The 15,818-nt window shown below is 49.9% G+C and overlaps 1 protein-coding gene across 2 annotated transcripts in view; it reads left to right on the top strand.

Moving 5' to 3' along the window:
- PSME4 (proteasome activator subunit 4) overlaps positions 1 to 12,139 on the top strand; it is an 89,068-nt gene extending 76,929 nt beyond the window's left edge. For both annotated transcript variants that reach the window (XM_060273131.1, XM_060273130.1), the window contains 2 exons: positions 2,378 to 2,516; positions 10,475 to 12,139. In XM_060273131.1, coding sequence (XP_060129114.1) covers positions 2,378 to 2,512 — 135 coding nt within the window. In that variant the 3' untranslated portion in view covers positions 2,513 to 2,516; positions 10,475 to 12,139. The remainder of the gene's footprint in view (positions 1 to 2,377; positions 2,517 to 10,474) is intronic.
- The last annotated feature ends 3,679 nt before the right edge of the window (positions 12,140 to 15,818 follow it).

The following is a 15,818-nucleotide window of genomic DNA, read 5'->3' as shown; positions in this document are numbered from 1 at the left end:
CCGGGAAGGGCCGGGTATTTACTTACTTACTTACTAGTGGTGAATTTGGAGAAGTTAGTCTAAAACTATTCTCCCTCATTTGTGCAGGATTTTGTTCCCCCTTCTTTCCTATGAGGAACACTCAAATATGCATTAGATTTGCCTGAAGTCAGATGGTACAGTCTAGGACAGGCATCCCTAAACTGCAGCCCTCCAGATGTTTTGGCCTACAACTCCCATGATCCCTAGCTAACAAGACCAGTGGTCAGGAAAGATGGGAATTGTAGTCCAAAACATCTGGAGGGCTGAAGTTTGGGGGTGCCTGGTCTAGGAAACGTTTCCCATTTGGTTCCACTTAATAGAGAAAGTGGCCTTAAAAGGTAGAGAGAGAAGAGGAGCTGGTTTTACTCACCCTATTAAGTTGTAAAGTCCCAATCTCCCTATTGAACAAGGTGGGGGACCTCTACTTTGGTGAGAGAGGAAGATGAAACAGGTTGGTGCGTAGCTTGACTGAGGAAGAATCAAAGCTTGTGAGCACATACAGGTGAAACTCAGAAAATTAGAATATCGTCGAAAAGTGCATTTATTTCAGTAACGCAACTTAAAAGGTGAAACCAATATATGAGATAGATGCATGACATGCAAAGCAAGACGGAATGTTAATAATTATTGTTATTATTATTATTTATACCCTGCCCATCTGGCTGAGTTTCCCCAGCCACTCTGGGTGGCTTCCAACAGAACATTAAAATGCAATAATCTATTAAATGCTTCCCTAAACAGGGCTGCCTTCAGATGTCTCCTAAAAGTCTGGTAGTTGTTTTTCTCTTTGACATCTGGTGGGAGGGCATTCCACAGGACAGGTGCCGCTACCGAGAAGGCCCTCTGCCTGGTTCCCTGTAACTTGGCTTCTTGCAGTGAGCGAACCGCCAGAAGGTCCTCGGCACTGGACCTCAGTGTCTGGGCAGAACGATGGGGGTGGAGACGCTCCTTCAGGTATACTTGACCGAGGCCGTTTAGGACTTTAAAGATCAGCACCAACACTTTGAATTGTGCTCGGAAACGTACTGGGAGCCAATGCAGGTCTTTCAAGACCGGTGTTATGTGGTCTCGGCGGATGCTCCCAGTCACCAGTCTAGCTGCCGCATTCTGGATTAATTGTAATTGTAATAGCAATAATTTTGTATTATTGTAACTTTTTGTTTTATAACTGTGGAATTTCCAAAAGAAAGTGTTTGTTAAAATTAAAAGAAAATTTAAAAAATAATAAGTTGCATTACTGAAATAAATGCACTTTTCGACGATATTCTAATTTTCCAAGTTTCACCTGTAGGGAAAAAACCCTGGAAGGAATGGCATTTCACTCAGCTTCCCAGTGTGTTCACACAGGATGGAGAACGAACAGGGTGCTCCTCAGCAACAAGAATGTGTTTTTAATAAAATTGCACTTTTGGAACTAAAAATGTGGCTGCTGTTTCTTTGTCAGCATTCTACCAGCTCAGAAGACTGGGGACTGGGACTTCACTGCCATTCTCAAAATCTTTCTCCCCCTTAAATTTGGAACCTATAAACTTGAGGGCCAGTTCTTGGCAGTAGGGGACAAAAATGCAGTGTGTCTTGTATCTCTCATCATCATTGGTCCTTTTCTGATTGATGTCCTTTCTGTTTGTTGGTTGGTTGGTTAACAAGTTTATAGCATTGTGCTTGGTTAACTTTTAGGTGCCATTTTTATCTGACTCTGAAATGCAGAATGACTAGCTTAGGATAAGACCAATAGAACCAAGATATACTGAAATTATTTGTCAGAACCCTCAGAATAACATGGATGTATGGTTTGTTTTATTTTATATACTCAAAATAGAGCATGTAAACAATATTTGCAGTCAAGATAAAAGCACAAAAAGGCAGCATATAAAGGTCAACATTCTTCTTTTTTAAAAAAAGGCCTAGAACAGCATAAAAATCTAGATAAGGCTGCCTAAACGTCAGCATAGGGGAAAGTAATTGGTGCCACTATCAAAGATTTCACTAAAAGCATATAATTATAAAGCCTGAGAAAGAAAAAGGTCTTCATCTGGCCCTGGAAAGACCATAATGTAGGTGCTAGGTACAGTTTGAACCTAAGATAATTTTTAAAGGATCGTTCTGATTTACATGGCTTTGCATTTTTAGCACCTGGACTACAAATGTTTAGGAATTCACAAGATTTTGTTGCTGTGGTGGGTTGTTGTTGTTTTTTATAAAAATGATACAAATTCATAGCTGAGTTCTTAAAGAAAACTGAGAATAACTTGGCTTCTCATGATTTTTTTATTTTTTTATTTGCCTCTGCCAACGCAGGGTGATAGTTGTTTTAAATACGCTGTTTAGATCCATATCTCTGCTTCTCGCCACACAGATGACAGTTAAAAAAACTTTGTCCAATTTCCGGAGGACCCACCATGATAACTGGCAAGAGCACAAGCAGCAGTTCACTGATGACCAGCTTCTCGTCCTTACTGACCTCTTGGTCTCGCCGTGCTATTATGCATAATGAGGTGAGATTGCGTTGTGTGATCGTGGGCCCATAAAAGCTTCTCGGAAGGCTTTTCTAGATAATCCAGCTGTGCCGAACCCAGCTCTAAAATGGCAAGAGATGTGATTTTAGACACGTTGAAATTGAATAGATAACAGGGCTGTGGCATAAACCTAGGCATCTTTAATGTATTCACAGCTCCATTATCATGAAATTTGCTTCCAAGCTCAGTTAAAGCCTAGCAAGGGGGTATTTTCATGTTTGCATTGCGAGTTAGAACATGGGTAGGGAATACTTTTTGGCCTGGCGGGCCATATGAGTATCTGATCCCCACCTCCATGGAACAACCTGCCTGTCAAATCACCTGACACTGTGATGGGCAGCAAGTTCAACACTGCTTTGCAATCAAGTTCCCCTTGCCGTGCAGCGGATTCGGTATACACGGTATATGCATCAGGTGTAATGACAATTATTATACAACAAACCAACACCACCAAAACTGGCTTATGAATGTCAAGGACAATTTTACTAGACTAGGTATATAAACTCATAAACATACTAAACAATGAGCAAACAAAAGTGCAGTGTGCACAACCAAGCCTGGAGATACTCATAAACATAGATTGAACTAATGTCTGTCTCTTTACTATACCGGTAGTGTATCCGGTAAGTATTACATTGCACGGCTGGAACAAACAAGCCATTGTTCAAATAGTCATTTGCTGGAAGCGCAAAGCCATATATGGATGTGTGGTTGCAGGAAAACAACTCCTCACTGCTCCCACGGTAAAAAATTGATTTATATATAACATCCAATGTCAAACTCTGTCAAAAGGTCAAAGGGTTTTGTGAGGGACAGGGGATATCGCGAAGTCCCTCCCCTCCTGAGTTCAAGCCCGTCCCCGAGCAAAGGGGAAAGCAGGGAGAGTTCCGATTCCAGTGGGGAAGCAGGAAGTCGTGTCCGAGGCTCAGGCAAGGTAGAGGAGCCAGGGTCCCAGGTGGGACAGGAAGGGGCAAGTAAGGGGGGAAGACCCATCCCCCCAACTCCAGAATTACGCAGGAAGAGGAGGGGCAAGAGGATGGGTCTGCCAAAGCTTTTGTGCTGGAGAAAGACGCGCCAAAAGCCATTAGGAGGTTCTGAAACCGACTGACAACATCGCTCCGTGTAAATAGCAATGACTTGAGCACTGTAAATACGCAGCACCAATAAAAGAATAAAATGCAGAGCTGCGTAGCGTCGTTACTCTGAAGTAGTCCACTCCGGCCACTGTGACAGCAACCTCCTAATCATTTTTGGGCTACTTTGGAGTTGCCGGGATGAGCGTGTCAGAGGCGGAGAAGTGGCGGCAGATCGCTGAGCAAGCCCAGCTAGAACTGCAACAGCTGTCGCTGCAGGTGCAGGGGGAATTGAAGGCAGCTAAAGAGGAGACTAAGAAGGTCCAGGACGACCGGCTACAACTTGCGGAACAGGTGAGAGAGCTCCAGGAAAAAGAGCAGCATTTAAGGGCGGTGGCGGTAGACCTCCAAAACAAGCTGGATGCAGAGAAAAACAAGGCGGGAGGGGCACCCCAAGTCCAAGTGCTGCCAGGAAGGAGAGCCGGGACCCTAGTAAGCAAGTTCAATGGAGACCCGAAGGAGTTTCAGGGCTTTGAGACTGAGATTGTGTATGCTCTTGAGCTGCACCACGATGAGTTCCCTGATGATGAGCACAGAGTAGCGTTTATTGTGGAGCACCTTACAGGGGCGGCCAGGGAGTGGCTAAGACCGTTAATTGCAACAAGGAATCCTTGCATGAAGAATGTCAAACTATTTCTAGAAGGTTTGAAAACGATGTATTCGTCCGATAGTCATATGGACCAGACTAAGGAGGAACTTCATAATTTACGCCAAGGAAATATGACAGTTCGCGCGTATTGGGCGAAATTCACCATGCTGGTGCACAGATTGGGGTGGGATCTGGAGTCTGCCCCAATGCAAGCGGCGTTTTACTTGGGGTTGCATGAGGAGGTGAAGGATGAGCTCTCGAGAGGTCCAAAGCCCAGTAATATGGATCAACTGAGCAAAGCGGCTCTGGCGGTGGGGGTGAGGCAGGAATCCAGATGGAGCGACAAGCAAGCAACGCGCGCAAAGCGGGCTTGGTTCCCACGGTCGCAGGAGAAGCCACTCCCTCAACAACCCTTTCAAGCCACGCCTGGGGCCAGTCAGGACCAGGAACCCATGCAGATTGATAGCGCGCGCGCGCGGGCTTTTCAAACCCCAGCGGCGCCAAGACGCAAGGAGGGAAGGGGTGGGAATTGCTTTCTCTGCAACTCCCCCCAGCATCTCGTCAGAGACTGCCCACATCGCAGGGAGTGGGAAGGAAAGGCGGGAACGGTTGTGCCCTCCCCCACTGACGCAGCACCACAGCAGGGAAACGGGAAAGCCTGGCTGCAGGAGACAAGGGGCGGCAGCCAGGCACAGTCAGCAGACAACAGCCCCAGCCCACCCACCCGCACAGAGAGGAGCAGAGCCAGCCCACCCCTCCCAGAGCAGGAGTGGTTCTAGAAGTGACGCTCACGCTCCCAAATGGCTATCCATTGACGGTCCTCGCCCTAATTGACAGTGGTGCCTCAGCCAACTTCTTCTCGAGAAACTTTGCAGAAGAGCACCAGATCCAGCTTCTGCAGCTGGATTTTCCTCTGCACGTGGCAACCATTGACGGCAGAGAGCTGCTGGGAGGGGCCATCACTCATCAAACCCCCCCCATGAGAATGACGGTTGGAAGGCACTCAGAGACACTGGCATTCAACGTCACCACCATCTCAGACCCCCCAATCGTTTTGGGCATGAGCTGGCTGGCGCGCCACGACCCCTCCATAAGTTGGCATCAGAGATGCATCACTTTTGGATCGGACTTTTGCCTGGAACATTGCATGCAGCACCAACCAGGGGAGGGGCCTCCGATAGCCACGGTGGCCACCATGCACGTCAAAGGGGGTGAGGCGATACCCAAACCATACTGGGACCTGCAGGAGGTCTTCAGTGAAGCGGAGTCCGACCACCTGCCCCCACACAGGCCTTTTGACTGCCAGATCAACCTGGTGCCTGGGGCAACTATACCCCCAGCCAAGCTGTACGCCATGTCAGACCAGGAACTGGAGGATCTGCGCGCTTTTATCGACAAGAACCTCAAGCGGGGGTTCATCAGAGAAAGCAAGGCAGCAGGGGGCAGCCCGGTCTTCTGGGTGGACAAGAAAGACACGCAACAGCGCCGTCTTGTGGTGGATTTTAGACGGCTGAATTCGGTGACAGAGCCAGTGGCTTTCCCCATGCCCAGAGTGGATGATCTCCTGACAGCGGCACGCAGAGGCAAGATTTTCACCAAGCTAGACCTGAGGGGGGCGTACAACTTGATCAGGATCCGGGAAGGCGATGAGTGGAAAACCACGATGTTCACGCCTCTGGGCTCTTTTGAATATCTGGTGATGCCCTTCGGGTTGCAAGGGGGCTCAGCATGCTTCCAGGCCTTCATGCACCACGTCCTGGGGTCCCTACTCTTCAGGAAATGCTTGGTCTTTCTGGATGACATCCTTATTTACTCCAACGACCCAGTGCAGCACGTGAAGGACGTCAGGGAGGTGTTACAGCGCCTGAAGGAGAACCACCTGTATGTGAAGCTGGAGAAGTGCAAGTTTCACACCAAGGAGGTGGACTTCCTGGGCTACAAGCTGTCAGACAAGGGGCTGGCAATGGACAAGGACAAGGTGCAGACCATCCTGGACTGGCACAGCCCCAGGACGCGCAAAGATGCCCAACGCCTACTAGGCTTTGCCAACTTCTACAGGAAGTTCATCAAGAACTTCTCTCGAGTTACGGCTCCCATCACTGACTGCCTGAGAGGCAAGCAGAAGTTCAGGTGGACACCAGAGGCGCAAGCAGCGTTCGAAAGCCTCAAGAGGGTGTTCGCCTCAGACCAGAACCTGTTCCACGTGGTTCAGGACGCGCCCCTACGCATTGAAACAGATGCTTCTGATAAGGCTGTGGGCGCCATTTTGTTGCAACTGGACGCCAACAGAGAGTGGAGACCCTGTGCCTTCTTCTCCAGGAAGTTGACCCAGCCCGAGCGAAACTACACAGTTTTTGATCGGGAACTTCTTGCGATCCACGCGGCGTTCCAGCACTGGAGACACTTCCTGGTGGGCGCCAAGCACCCCATCCAGGTGTGCACAGACCACAAGAACCTGGAGTTCTGGAGAACTGCCAGGGTGCTCAACCAGCGGCAGATACGGTGGGCGGAGTTCTTCTCGAACTTCAACTTCTCCATACACTACATCCCAGGAGAGCAGAATGTCAGGGCGGATGCCCTCTCCCGCAAGCCAGAGTACATGGAGGAGGAGGCGCCACCAGCCCCAAGGCACATTTTCCCCCCGTCGGCATGGTCCTGCGGAGCAGCAGTGGTGAGCGAGGCAGAACTCACAGCACTGACGGCAGCGGATGAATTTGCCAACCGCATCTTCAGAGAACTGAGAGGGGGGAGGGAGCAGGCAAAAGACTTTGCAGAACGCAGAGGGCTGCTTTTCTACAAGGGTGCGCTGTACCTACCCACCACCCAGCTTCGACGTACGGTCCTCAAGCAGATGCACGACAACCCTACAGCGGGGCATTTTGGAAGGGACAAGACCACTCACCTAGTCATGAGACACTTCTGGTGGCCAGGGGTGAGGGAAGATGTTCGAGACTATGTAAGGGGCTGTACCACCTGCCAGCGGGCGAAGGTGGTCAGAGCAGCGCCACCAGGGTTGCTGGAGCCCTTAGCCACACCACACAGGCCGTGGGAAGTGGTGTCCATGGACTTCATCACAGATCTGCCTTCGTCCAGGGGTAAGACTGCAGTGTTGGTGGTGGTGGACCTCATGTCCAAAATGTGTCACTTTATACCATGTGCCAGGGCAGTCTCGGCAGAAGAGACAGCCAAACTGTTTGTTGATCACATTTTCAGACTGCATGGATTACCTTTAAGGGTTATTTCGGATCGTGGCCGCCAATTTGTTTCCAGGTTCTGGCGGCGGCTCATGAACCTCCTGCAGGTGGAGGTCAGCTTGTCGACGGCTAGACACCCGCAGACCAACGGACAAGCGGAGAGGGTCAACGCCATTCTGCAGCAGTACCTGAGATGCTACGTCAGCCAGCGGCAAACGGACTGGGTGGATCGCTTGCCACTAGCAGAATTTGCCTACAACAATGCAGTGCACGTCTCCACAGGGGTGTCGCCCTTTAAGGCCAATTACGGGCGCGACCTCAGATCTTTCCCAGAGAGGGAGAGGGAGGAGGAGGAGGAGGGCCCACAGGCTGAGGATTGGGCAGAGGAACTGGAGACGGTGCACCAGCAGCTCAGAGAACACTTGGAGAGGGCCAAGGAAGCGTACAAAAAGGGGGCAGATCGCCACAGGCGACAAGGGGAGGTCATCAGGGTGGGGGACAAGGTGTGGTTGTCCTCGGAGGGCCTTCCCACCAGAGGGAGGTGCAAAAAGCTGGCACCCAAATGGCTGGGCCCCTTCACGGTCACGCAACAGGTCAACCCGGTGGCATACAGGCTGGCACTGCCAGAGGACATGAGGGTGCATCCAGTGTTTCATAGATCGCTGCTGTCGCCGTACAGGGAAAGCAGCAGGCTCAGAGACAGCGAACAAACCCCCGAGGGAGGGGGGGAGAGGGAAAGCAGGGAGCAACTCAATGAGGCCACGGCCATCCTGGATTCAAGGTGGGGGGTGGGGGGCCTGGAGTACCTCATGGCATGGGAGGATGCTCCACCGTCCCAGAATGAATGGGTTCCCGCCACTCAGATACAGGAGGAATTCTTGGTGGAAGAATTTCACGCCCTCTTTCCCCACAGACCCAAGCCCTGGCACATGGAAAGGGAGGGGGAGGAGGAGGAGGCACGGGAGAACAGCTCACCATGGCGCTGGGAAGCGGAGTTTGAGGAACCAGAGGATGAGGTATGGGTGTCGCCAAGATCCACCCAGTCAGAGGAAGGAGCAGATTGGCAAAACATTTTTACCCCCACCAGCTCTGACGCCACGGACTTTTTGGGATTCCCGTCCTCCCAGGCGGAAGGGGGGGGCTCGCAGGACTGGGGGGAGGTGTTCACACCAACGGGCTCGGAGAGCACCGAGTTTTTAGGCTTCCAGTCGTCACCGACACATGGGGGGGGCCTGGGGAGGGGTGAAGGAGAGCTTGGGAGGGGGGTGGATGTGAGGGACAGGGGATATCGCGAAGTCCCTCCCCTCCTGAGTTCAAGCCCGTCCCCGAGCAAAGGGGAAAGCAGGGAGAGTTCCGATTCCAGTGGGGAAGCAGGAAGTCGTGTCCGAGGCTCAGGCAAGGTAGAGGAGCCAGGGTCCCAGGTGGGACAGGAAGGGGCAAGTAAGGGGGGAAGACCCATCCCCCCAACTCCAGAATTACGCAGGAAGAGGAGGGGCAAGAGGATGGGTCTGCCAAAGCTTTTGTGCTGGAGAAAGACGCGCCAAAAGCCATTAGGAGGTTCTGAAACCGACTGACAACATCGCTCCGTGTAAATAGCAATGACTTGAGCACTGTAAATACGCAGCACCAATAAAAGAATAAAATGCAGAGCTGCGTAGCGTCGTTACTCTGAAGTAGTCCACTCCGGCCACTGTGACAGGTTTGAATGCCGAGTTTGACCTTGGACGCTATATATAAATCAATTTTTTTGTGCCATTGTTTGTTTAGCAATAACAGAGAAGTGTTACTGTACCTTTAACAATGTATGAATGTGATTATTGATTCCATGTACCTGTAAATGTATTTAAATGATTGTTATTACCAGTTTCAATATTTTCTGTGACTGTATTTCGTATGATCTTTTGTCTTGAGCGAACTGTGAGATGGTATTGCATATACTTTATGGTCTTTCATTTATTGTAACTGAAATGCCATTTTGTATTATTTAGCACTATTGACTGATGAAACTTGCTGCGGAACCTGGATAATATCCAGAGAACCGGGCTCCATTTGACTATTTGTACCACTTTTACCATGGGAGCGGTGAGGTGTTGTTTTCTCGCAACCGCGCATACATATATGGCTTTGCGCTTCCAGCAAATGACTATGTGAAGAACGCTTTCTCACAACCGCTCCTACGTATATGGCTTTATGCTTCCACAAAGGAATGAGTATTTGAAACAAAATGAAACAATTCCTTCCAGTAACACCTTAGAGACCAACTAAGTTTGTCACTGGTATGAGCTTTCGTGTGCATGCTCTGGGTCTGTGCGCTGCTCTGGTTCGCCAGAAGCTGCTTAGACATGCTGGCCACGTGACTTGGAAGCTGTACGCCGGCTCCCTCGCCCAGTGAAGCAAAATGAGCACCACAACCCGAGTTGGTCACAACTGGACCTAATGGTCAGGGGCCTTTACCTTTACCTTCACATTAACAAGACAGTCCAGGTATAAGACAGCCCCGATCCACCTGGAATCCTGAAGAGGGAAGCTGCCATTCACTGGTGGATATCCACTGACTGTGAAGGTTGGAGAGCAGGCATCCCCAAACTGCGGCCCTCCAGATGTTTTGGCCTACAACTCCCATGATCCCTAGCTAAGAGGACCAGTGGTCAGGGATGATGGGAATTGTAGTCCAAAACATCTGGAGGGCCAAAGTTTGGGGATGCCTGTTGGAGAGTATTGGGGAAATTGATTGCCCTCTTCCCCCATGCTCCCTGCTGCCATCACAGTCTCTCTCTGCTGGAGCAGCTTTTTGCCAAAGGCAAAGGTATAGCTGGCTTCATCTTTCCGTCCTTGGCAGTTGCGGAGAGGAGAACAGGGAGGAGGATCTTGTTGACAGTGATTATATATATTGTAAATGCAAGCCTTAGCACAGGTACACACGTTCTTTTTTTTTGGCAAGCCTTAGCACAGGTACACACGTTCTTTTTTTTGCAAAAACATGATCCAAGCTCTCCTTTCTTGTTTCCTTTCGTCTTGCAGGTTCTCGGAAAAATGAGGGCCCACTGCCATTTCCGCAAAAATAAAGGAAACTCAAAACTAATTTATTGTGTATAGAACCCTTTTGGATATGGTAACTCTGAGGCTTAGCGCTGGAATCCTTTAAGGAAGTACATACCTTAAGTCTCTGTGGGAAGGACTATTGAGGATTTCTGCTGCACTGGGGAGGGGACTGCCGCAGTGTGACAAGTCTTTGTGTTTGAAGGGAGCAATCATGATTTTTTCCACACTTTCATGTAAATTCCTTGCATTAACCTGAAGCCCTTTAAAAATAAATCTTATTCTGTGCAGGTGGTTAATGCTGCAACTTCACATTACATACATGGACTTTTGAACCTAGTATCTGCAATTTTGGGTGCTCAAACTCTTCATCTGATCTGCCTGCAAGAGTGTGCATCTGTGAACTGCTGACCACTTGCTTGTAAGAGTAGGCCAAAAATGTCCCCCATAACATTGTTCTGCCTCTTTCCAGCTCCCATGCAATACCAGGCTATGCAGAACTTTAAGCTGGGTTTCTTTTGAAGCCTTACCTGCTGAGCAAATATTTTCCCCTCTATTGTTGTCCATATCAGAGCAGTAGAGTTGTCCTTTCTGTTGACAGGTTTTTAAGTAAGATTCTCCAGCCAGGTACTGAACCTTAACTTTTGCCTGCCTTCGTAAGCGGCAGTCTTGTTATTTTTGTCCTCAGTTCAGTAGAGTCCACGGACAAGAGTGGCTCTCAAGTGTTGGTTTTATTTCAGAGAACAAAAGAGTATGTACATATGTTAATAATGAGTGGCTAAAGACTTTTTAAATATTCCCTGTTTGCTAGTCACACATCTTTCCATTTGCCTCACGTCCTCATCTTGGAACAAGTATGTAACTTGCATTTAAAAAAACAAGAAGTACTGTATCTTCCTCCGCCCGCCCGCCCGCCCTCCCATCCCAAATTCCTTTTTGTTCTGCAACTCTGGTGGCTATTGGCTGGCTGTTTCACAACATGTTCAATATGTGTTACATAGATGTAAAGGACTGTATAAATTGTAGAGGCACTGCACTGGCAAAGCACTGTACAGTTTGCAAAATTTTTACATAATTCATTTGTGAGAATTAACTTTTAAACAATCGCACTTTTAGGTGTTGATAATAGTGCTTTCAGCTTTTTGTATCTGATTCGATGCCAATTTCTTCTGGTTTTTAATATTACCCCCTCCCTCTAATGAGGTGACTTTAGTTTTTGGCTTGATTTTCATTTACCTTTTTAGTGAATCTGTTGGTTTTTACTATGTAATCTCTGCCACTCTGCCCCCACCCGCTCCCTCACTTTGGGAATACAAGCAAGTGACATACTCTGGTGTGTGGTAAATTATAGAGTGCAAGAATGACTCCTATGTTTGGGGGGGAATCATCTGAGAATTGTGTGTGTTTTCATCTTCTGCACATCCTGTACTTTTTCTTTGTAAAAACAGGAATACATTTTTTCTTCTTCAATCCTCTGCCTGCTGGGAAACACCACCAAGTTTTTAAAGCACAGCAGTGTAACCAGTACAGTATCTCCTGAGAGCTGATACACAGAAATAACTAACGTATAGCATAGTGCCAAAATGCCGCCTTCTCCTTTCAGTTGTGTACTTAGTTTAAAGCTGAATAAATGAACTGTTTGTAAGATCTGTGCGTGCATGGTGTCTTGTTTTTCAGGGGAGAGTTTCTTCAAGATAAGTCCTTTCACCTGAGGCTACGAAGGGGAAAGCTGTTTGCCCAACTGTGTATCAAATTGGTCCCTAGTACAAAACATGTCACCTGCCTGCTTCCAGTTGTGCAGCACATATCTCAGGGAGCTTGTTTTTCCACTGGGCAGCATCTCCCACTCTACAGAAAGCTAATATTTGAGTTGAGCCTAAAAAGGGATGCAATCTGGAGTCGTTTCTAAACCCTTGCAGCTTCTTTCTTTTCCAGGACAGGGTATGAATGTGAAGCTCAGTGGTAGATCAGCTGCAACATGACAGAAGGGATGTGCATGGCATGGGAAAAGTGGGTTTTCTCCCTGTCTCACAACAATAAAACTATAATAGTTGTACAGTAGAACTTGAGCACATCCATTGAAGCTGATTTAGGACAGGGAAAAATTACATAAAGCACATGAACTTTGGAACTCCCACAGGAGGCAATGGTGGCCACCAACTTGGATGGCATTGAAGGAAAAGTGAGCTAATTCATGGGAGGTAAAGGCTAACCCTGGCTATGAACCACGACGGCTATGTTTCTGAATACCAGTTGCTGGAAGCTGCTGTTCAAGTGGCAAAAGTGAAGTTGAATCCAAAAGGAGTCAGGATGGCAAATCTCTTGGCTTAGCCAGGCCTGCCTGGGACGGGAGGGGTGAAGGGAAGAGGCTTACCTAGGCTCATTTGCACCATTGGCAAGGGGCTGTATCAATGGCACCCCAGTCCCTTGCACCCTTGGCAATCACCGGCTCTCTCTGTCTTCCTTTGCGGTTTTTGTGCACCCCTGGGTCTGCGCCCTTGGCAGGCCAACCTGACCAACGCCTAGGTATGCCCCCGGTCAAGGGTCTCCTGTCACTAGATTTACTGTGTCTGAAAACCAAGGCCACTGAAGTCAAAGGGGGAGCACTGGCGGAACCTCTGCCTTCTGTTTTGACCTTTCTCAGGGCTCCCGGAAGCATTGCCGTGGCAGGAAATATGCGTAGGAGACCCCTCGGGGCAGTTGAGAGTCGAAAGTGCCCACCCCCTGTCCCCTTGTGCCATAGGTACTTGGAATACAGCCTCTTCATCTTGTGGTCCTGGACAGAAGTGAACGGATCTTGGACTCGCATTCTGAACCTGTTTATGAGCAGCAGAAATGTGGGACAAAGTCCCCACTCTTCCTCGCCCTGTTACTTGGATTTCACAGTACTTTCTCCGTAGAACACCTGTGTGCCTGCAATTCAGCACAGGGGCACAAATGATTCTCATTTCCTTCCCTTCAAAGGTCTGACCCCCAGGCCTGAATCTGTGCTTTGGCCGCCCGAAGCGTTTCTCGATGCAAAAGCGACGCTTTGGCTGCCCGCGTCTATTTAGAAAAGAAATGTGAGCGAGAAAGAGCGCGTCGCTTCCTCCCTGCCGCTCGCTCAGATGCGCAATCGCTGCGCTGCGTGCCGCGCGTGCAGCTCCGGTGCAGTCGCGCGCACTCCCGCCGAGGTGTGTGTGTGTGCGTGCGTGCGCGCGCGCTGTCCTCCCTTCCCCTCCCGGCCCTTGTTTTTGGGGTCGTGCGCCAGAGCGGAGGCGGGGTGGACAGCTCCCTCGGTGACTGCGCGGCAAGCAAACCGGAGGACCCCCCCTGGCCGGGAGCCGCCGCTGCGCATTTTGGGAGCCCCAGCAAAGCGCGCGCCCCAATGCACAAGCGAGGTCCATCCTCTCCCGCACGTCGGCGATGACTTCAGCGTCCGCCCGCCGCCTCCGGAGCTGCCCTCGGCAGCCCGGCCGAGAGAAGATGCTCCCCGCTCCCTGCGCGCCGAGGCACAAGGCGAGCGGCGCCCGCTGCTTCCCCGGAGCCGGCGCTGGGTAAGGAGACGCTGCCTGGGGTGGTGGGTATGGCGGAGGTGGGTCGCCCTCGGCGCGCTTCGAGCATCCTGATGGCCAGGAGGGATGGCGGGCGATGGCCTCGGCCTCCGCTCTGGCCCGAAGCGCACAGGGCTCTCCTCTCCGGCCGGACCCTCAAAGCGGAGCCCGGCGCGTAATGGCGCCACGGAGCGGCCGGGAGCATTGGGTGCCTTCGCTGCCCCTGCCCATTGCCGGGGCCTGGGGGGGAGAGGCGCGGGAAGGAGCCCACGCGCCACGGCAGGCGGTGGGATTCGCTTCTTTCCGTCGGGGGGCTTGGAAAGGGGTTCGGTGGGCTCGGGATAAGGATCCGTTTGTTATGAGAATTATAACACGTTGAATGGCAGAATCGCGAGTGGGCAAGAGGGTCGTTGCGCAGAGGGGCCCCCTGTGAGAACAGGGTGCTGGATTTGGTGGGCCTTCTGGCCTGATCCAGCCCGGCTCTTCTTACAGCCTGGAGGTAGTTCTATCCCCACCCCAAAAATAAATCTGTGCTGCAGGAACTGGCTAAGTCTGGAGGCAACCAGGTTGGGCCAGGCCTAAAGAGCTTGGGGTACAGCAATATTTTTCCAGCGCTGCATTCTTTTCCTTAGGGATGTTATCTCAGGACACGCTGCTTAACTCTTTTGAGGTCACCCATCAGAAGCTACCTTGGGCCACCTCAAATGGCCATCTCTGCACTAAAGCAGTCTCATCGGTGCCAGATTACCAAATCGGCAGAGTAGGCACCAACCTATGGGCCCCATGCTGTTTAGGGGCCCTGTGACAACGGATCTAAATAATATTGATTGGATCTTGAAAGATCAAAGTATTAGGAGATAGTTTGCATGGCGCTCCCTGGAGATTTGAACTGCCTAGGCACCTCCACAGGGTTTAATACGGCACTTGAGTACACAGCTGTTTAAAATGTGGCCCTCTTGGTTTTTTTTTTTTATCTGGCCCTCAGAACTATCCCCACCCAAATGCTTTTGCCTGACTGCACTGTGTCCTTCCACTCCAACAATCATAGAATCAACAGTCAAGGGACCCAAGGGTCATCCAGCCCAACCCTCTGCAACTAAAGCATCCATGACAGATGGCCATCCAACCTCTCCTTGAAAACCTCTAAGGAAGGAGAGTCCACCACCTCCCGAGGGAGACTGTTCCACTGTCGAACAGCTCTTACTGTCAGAATCCTGGCAAGTGTAGTTTGTTCCTGTTGCTGAGTCGTTAGGAGACCCTTGTTCCTGTGGTTTGACTTCATCCCCAGAGGCACATTCCAACAACAGCAAAAAAAAGTCCCCTCGTGGAGTCTCAATTCTCAGAGTTCCCTGAGAAGAAGGATTGATTCTTAAACCATTCTGGGAATATTAGCTCTGTGGGGAAACAGGGGTCTCTTAACACCTCTCAGCATCTTTAACAAACTACAGGGTTTCCTTGGGGGGGAGCTCCATCTGTTTAAATAATTTGCCGCTTTAAATGTGAGGTGGGGGCCAAATTCTTCACTGTAGATGCTGGGAACTGAAACAGGGACTTTAATGATCTTATTCCCTCCCCTTAATGCACAGAAACAATATTAAATGCCGAACCATGGTTCCTTCCACCCTGCCCACATAATTAAAAAATCAGCAGTCAATATATTGGGCGTGAACTGTCCGTGTTTGATTTTCTTTAACCAGCAGGATACATATGTTACATCAAAAATGTAACAGAGCAGTTCACATAATAGCATACAGCAGAATACTGTTTTTTAAAGAATAGTGATACCGTAAATA

This window comes from Zootoca vivipara, chromosome 3 (genome assembly GCF_963506605.1).
Source record: "Zootoca vivipara chromosome 3, rZooViv1.1, whole genome shotgun sequence".
Taxonomy (NCBI): domain Eukaryota; kingdom Metazoa; phylum Chordata; class Lepidosauria; order Squamata; family Lacertidae; genus Zootoca; species Zootoca vivipara.
This window is presented reverse-complemented; position numbering and strand designations above follow the sequence as displayed.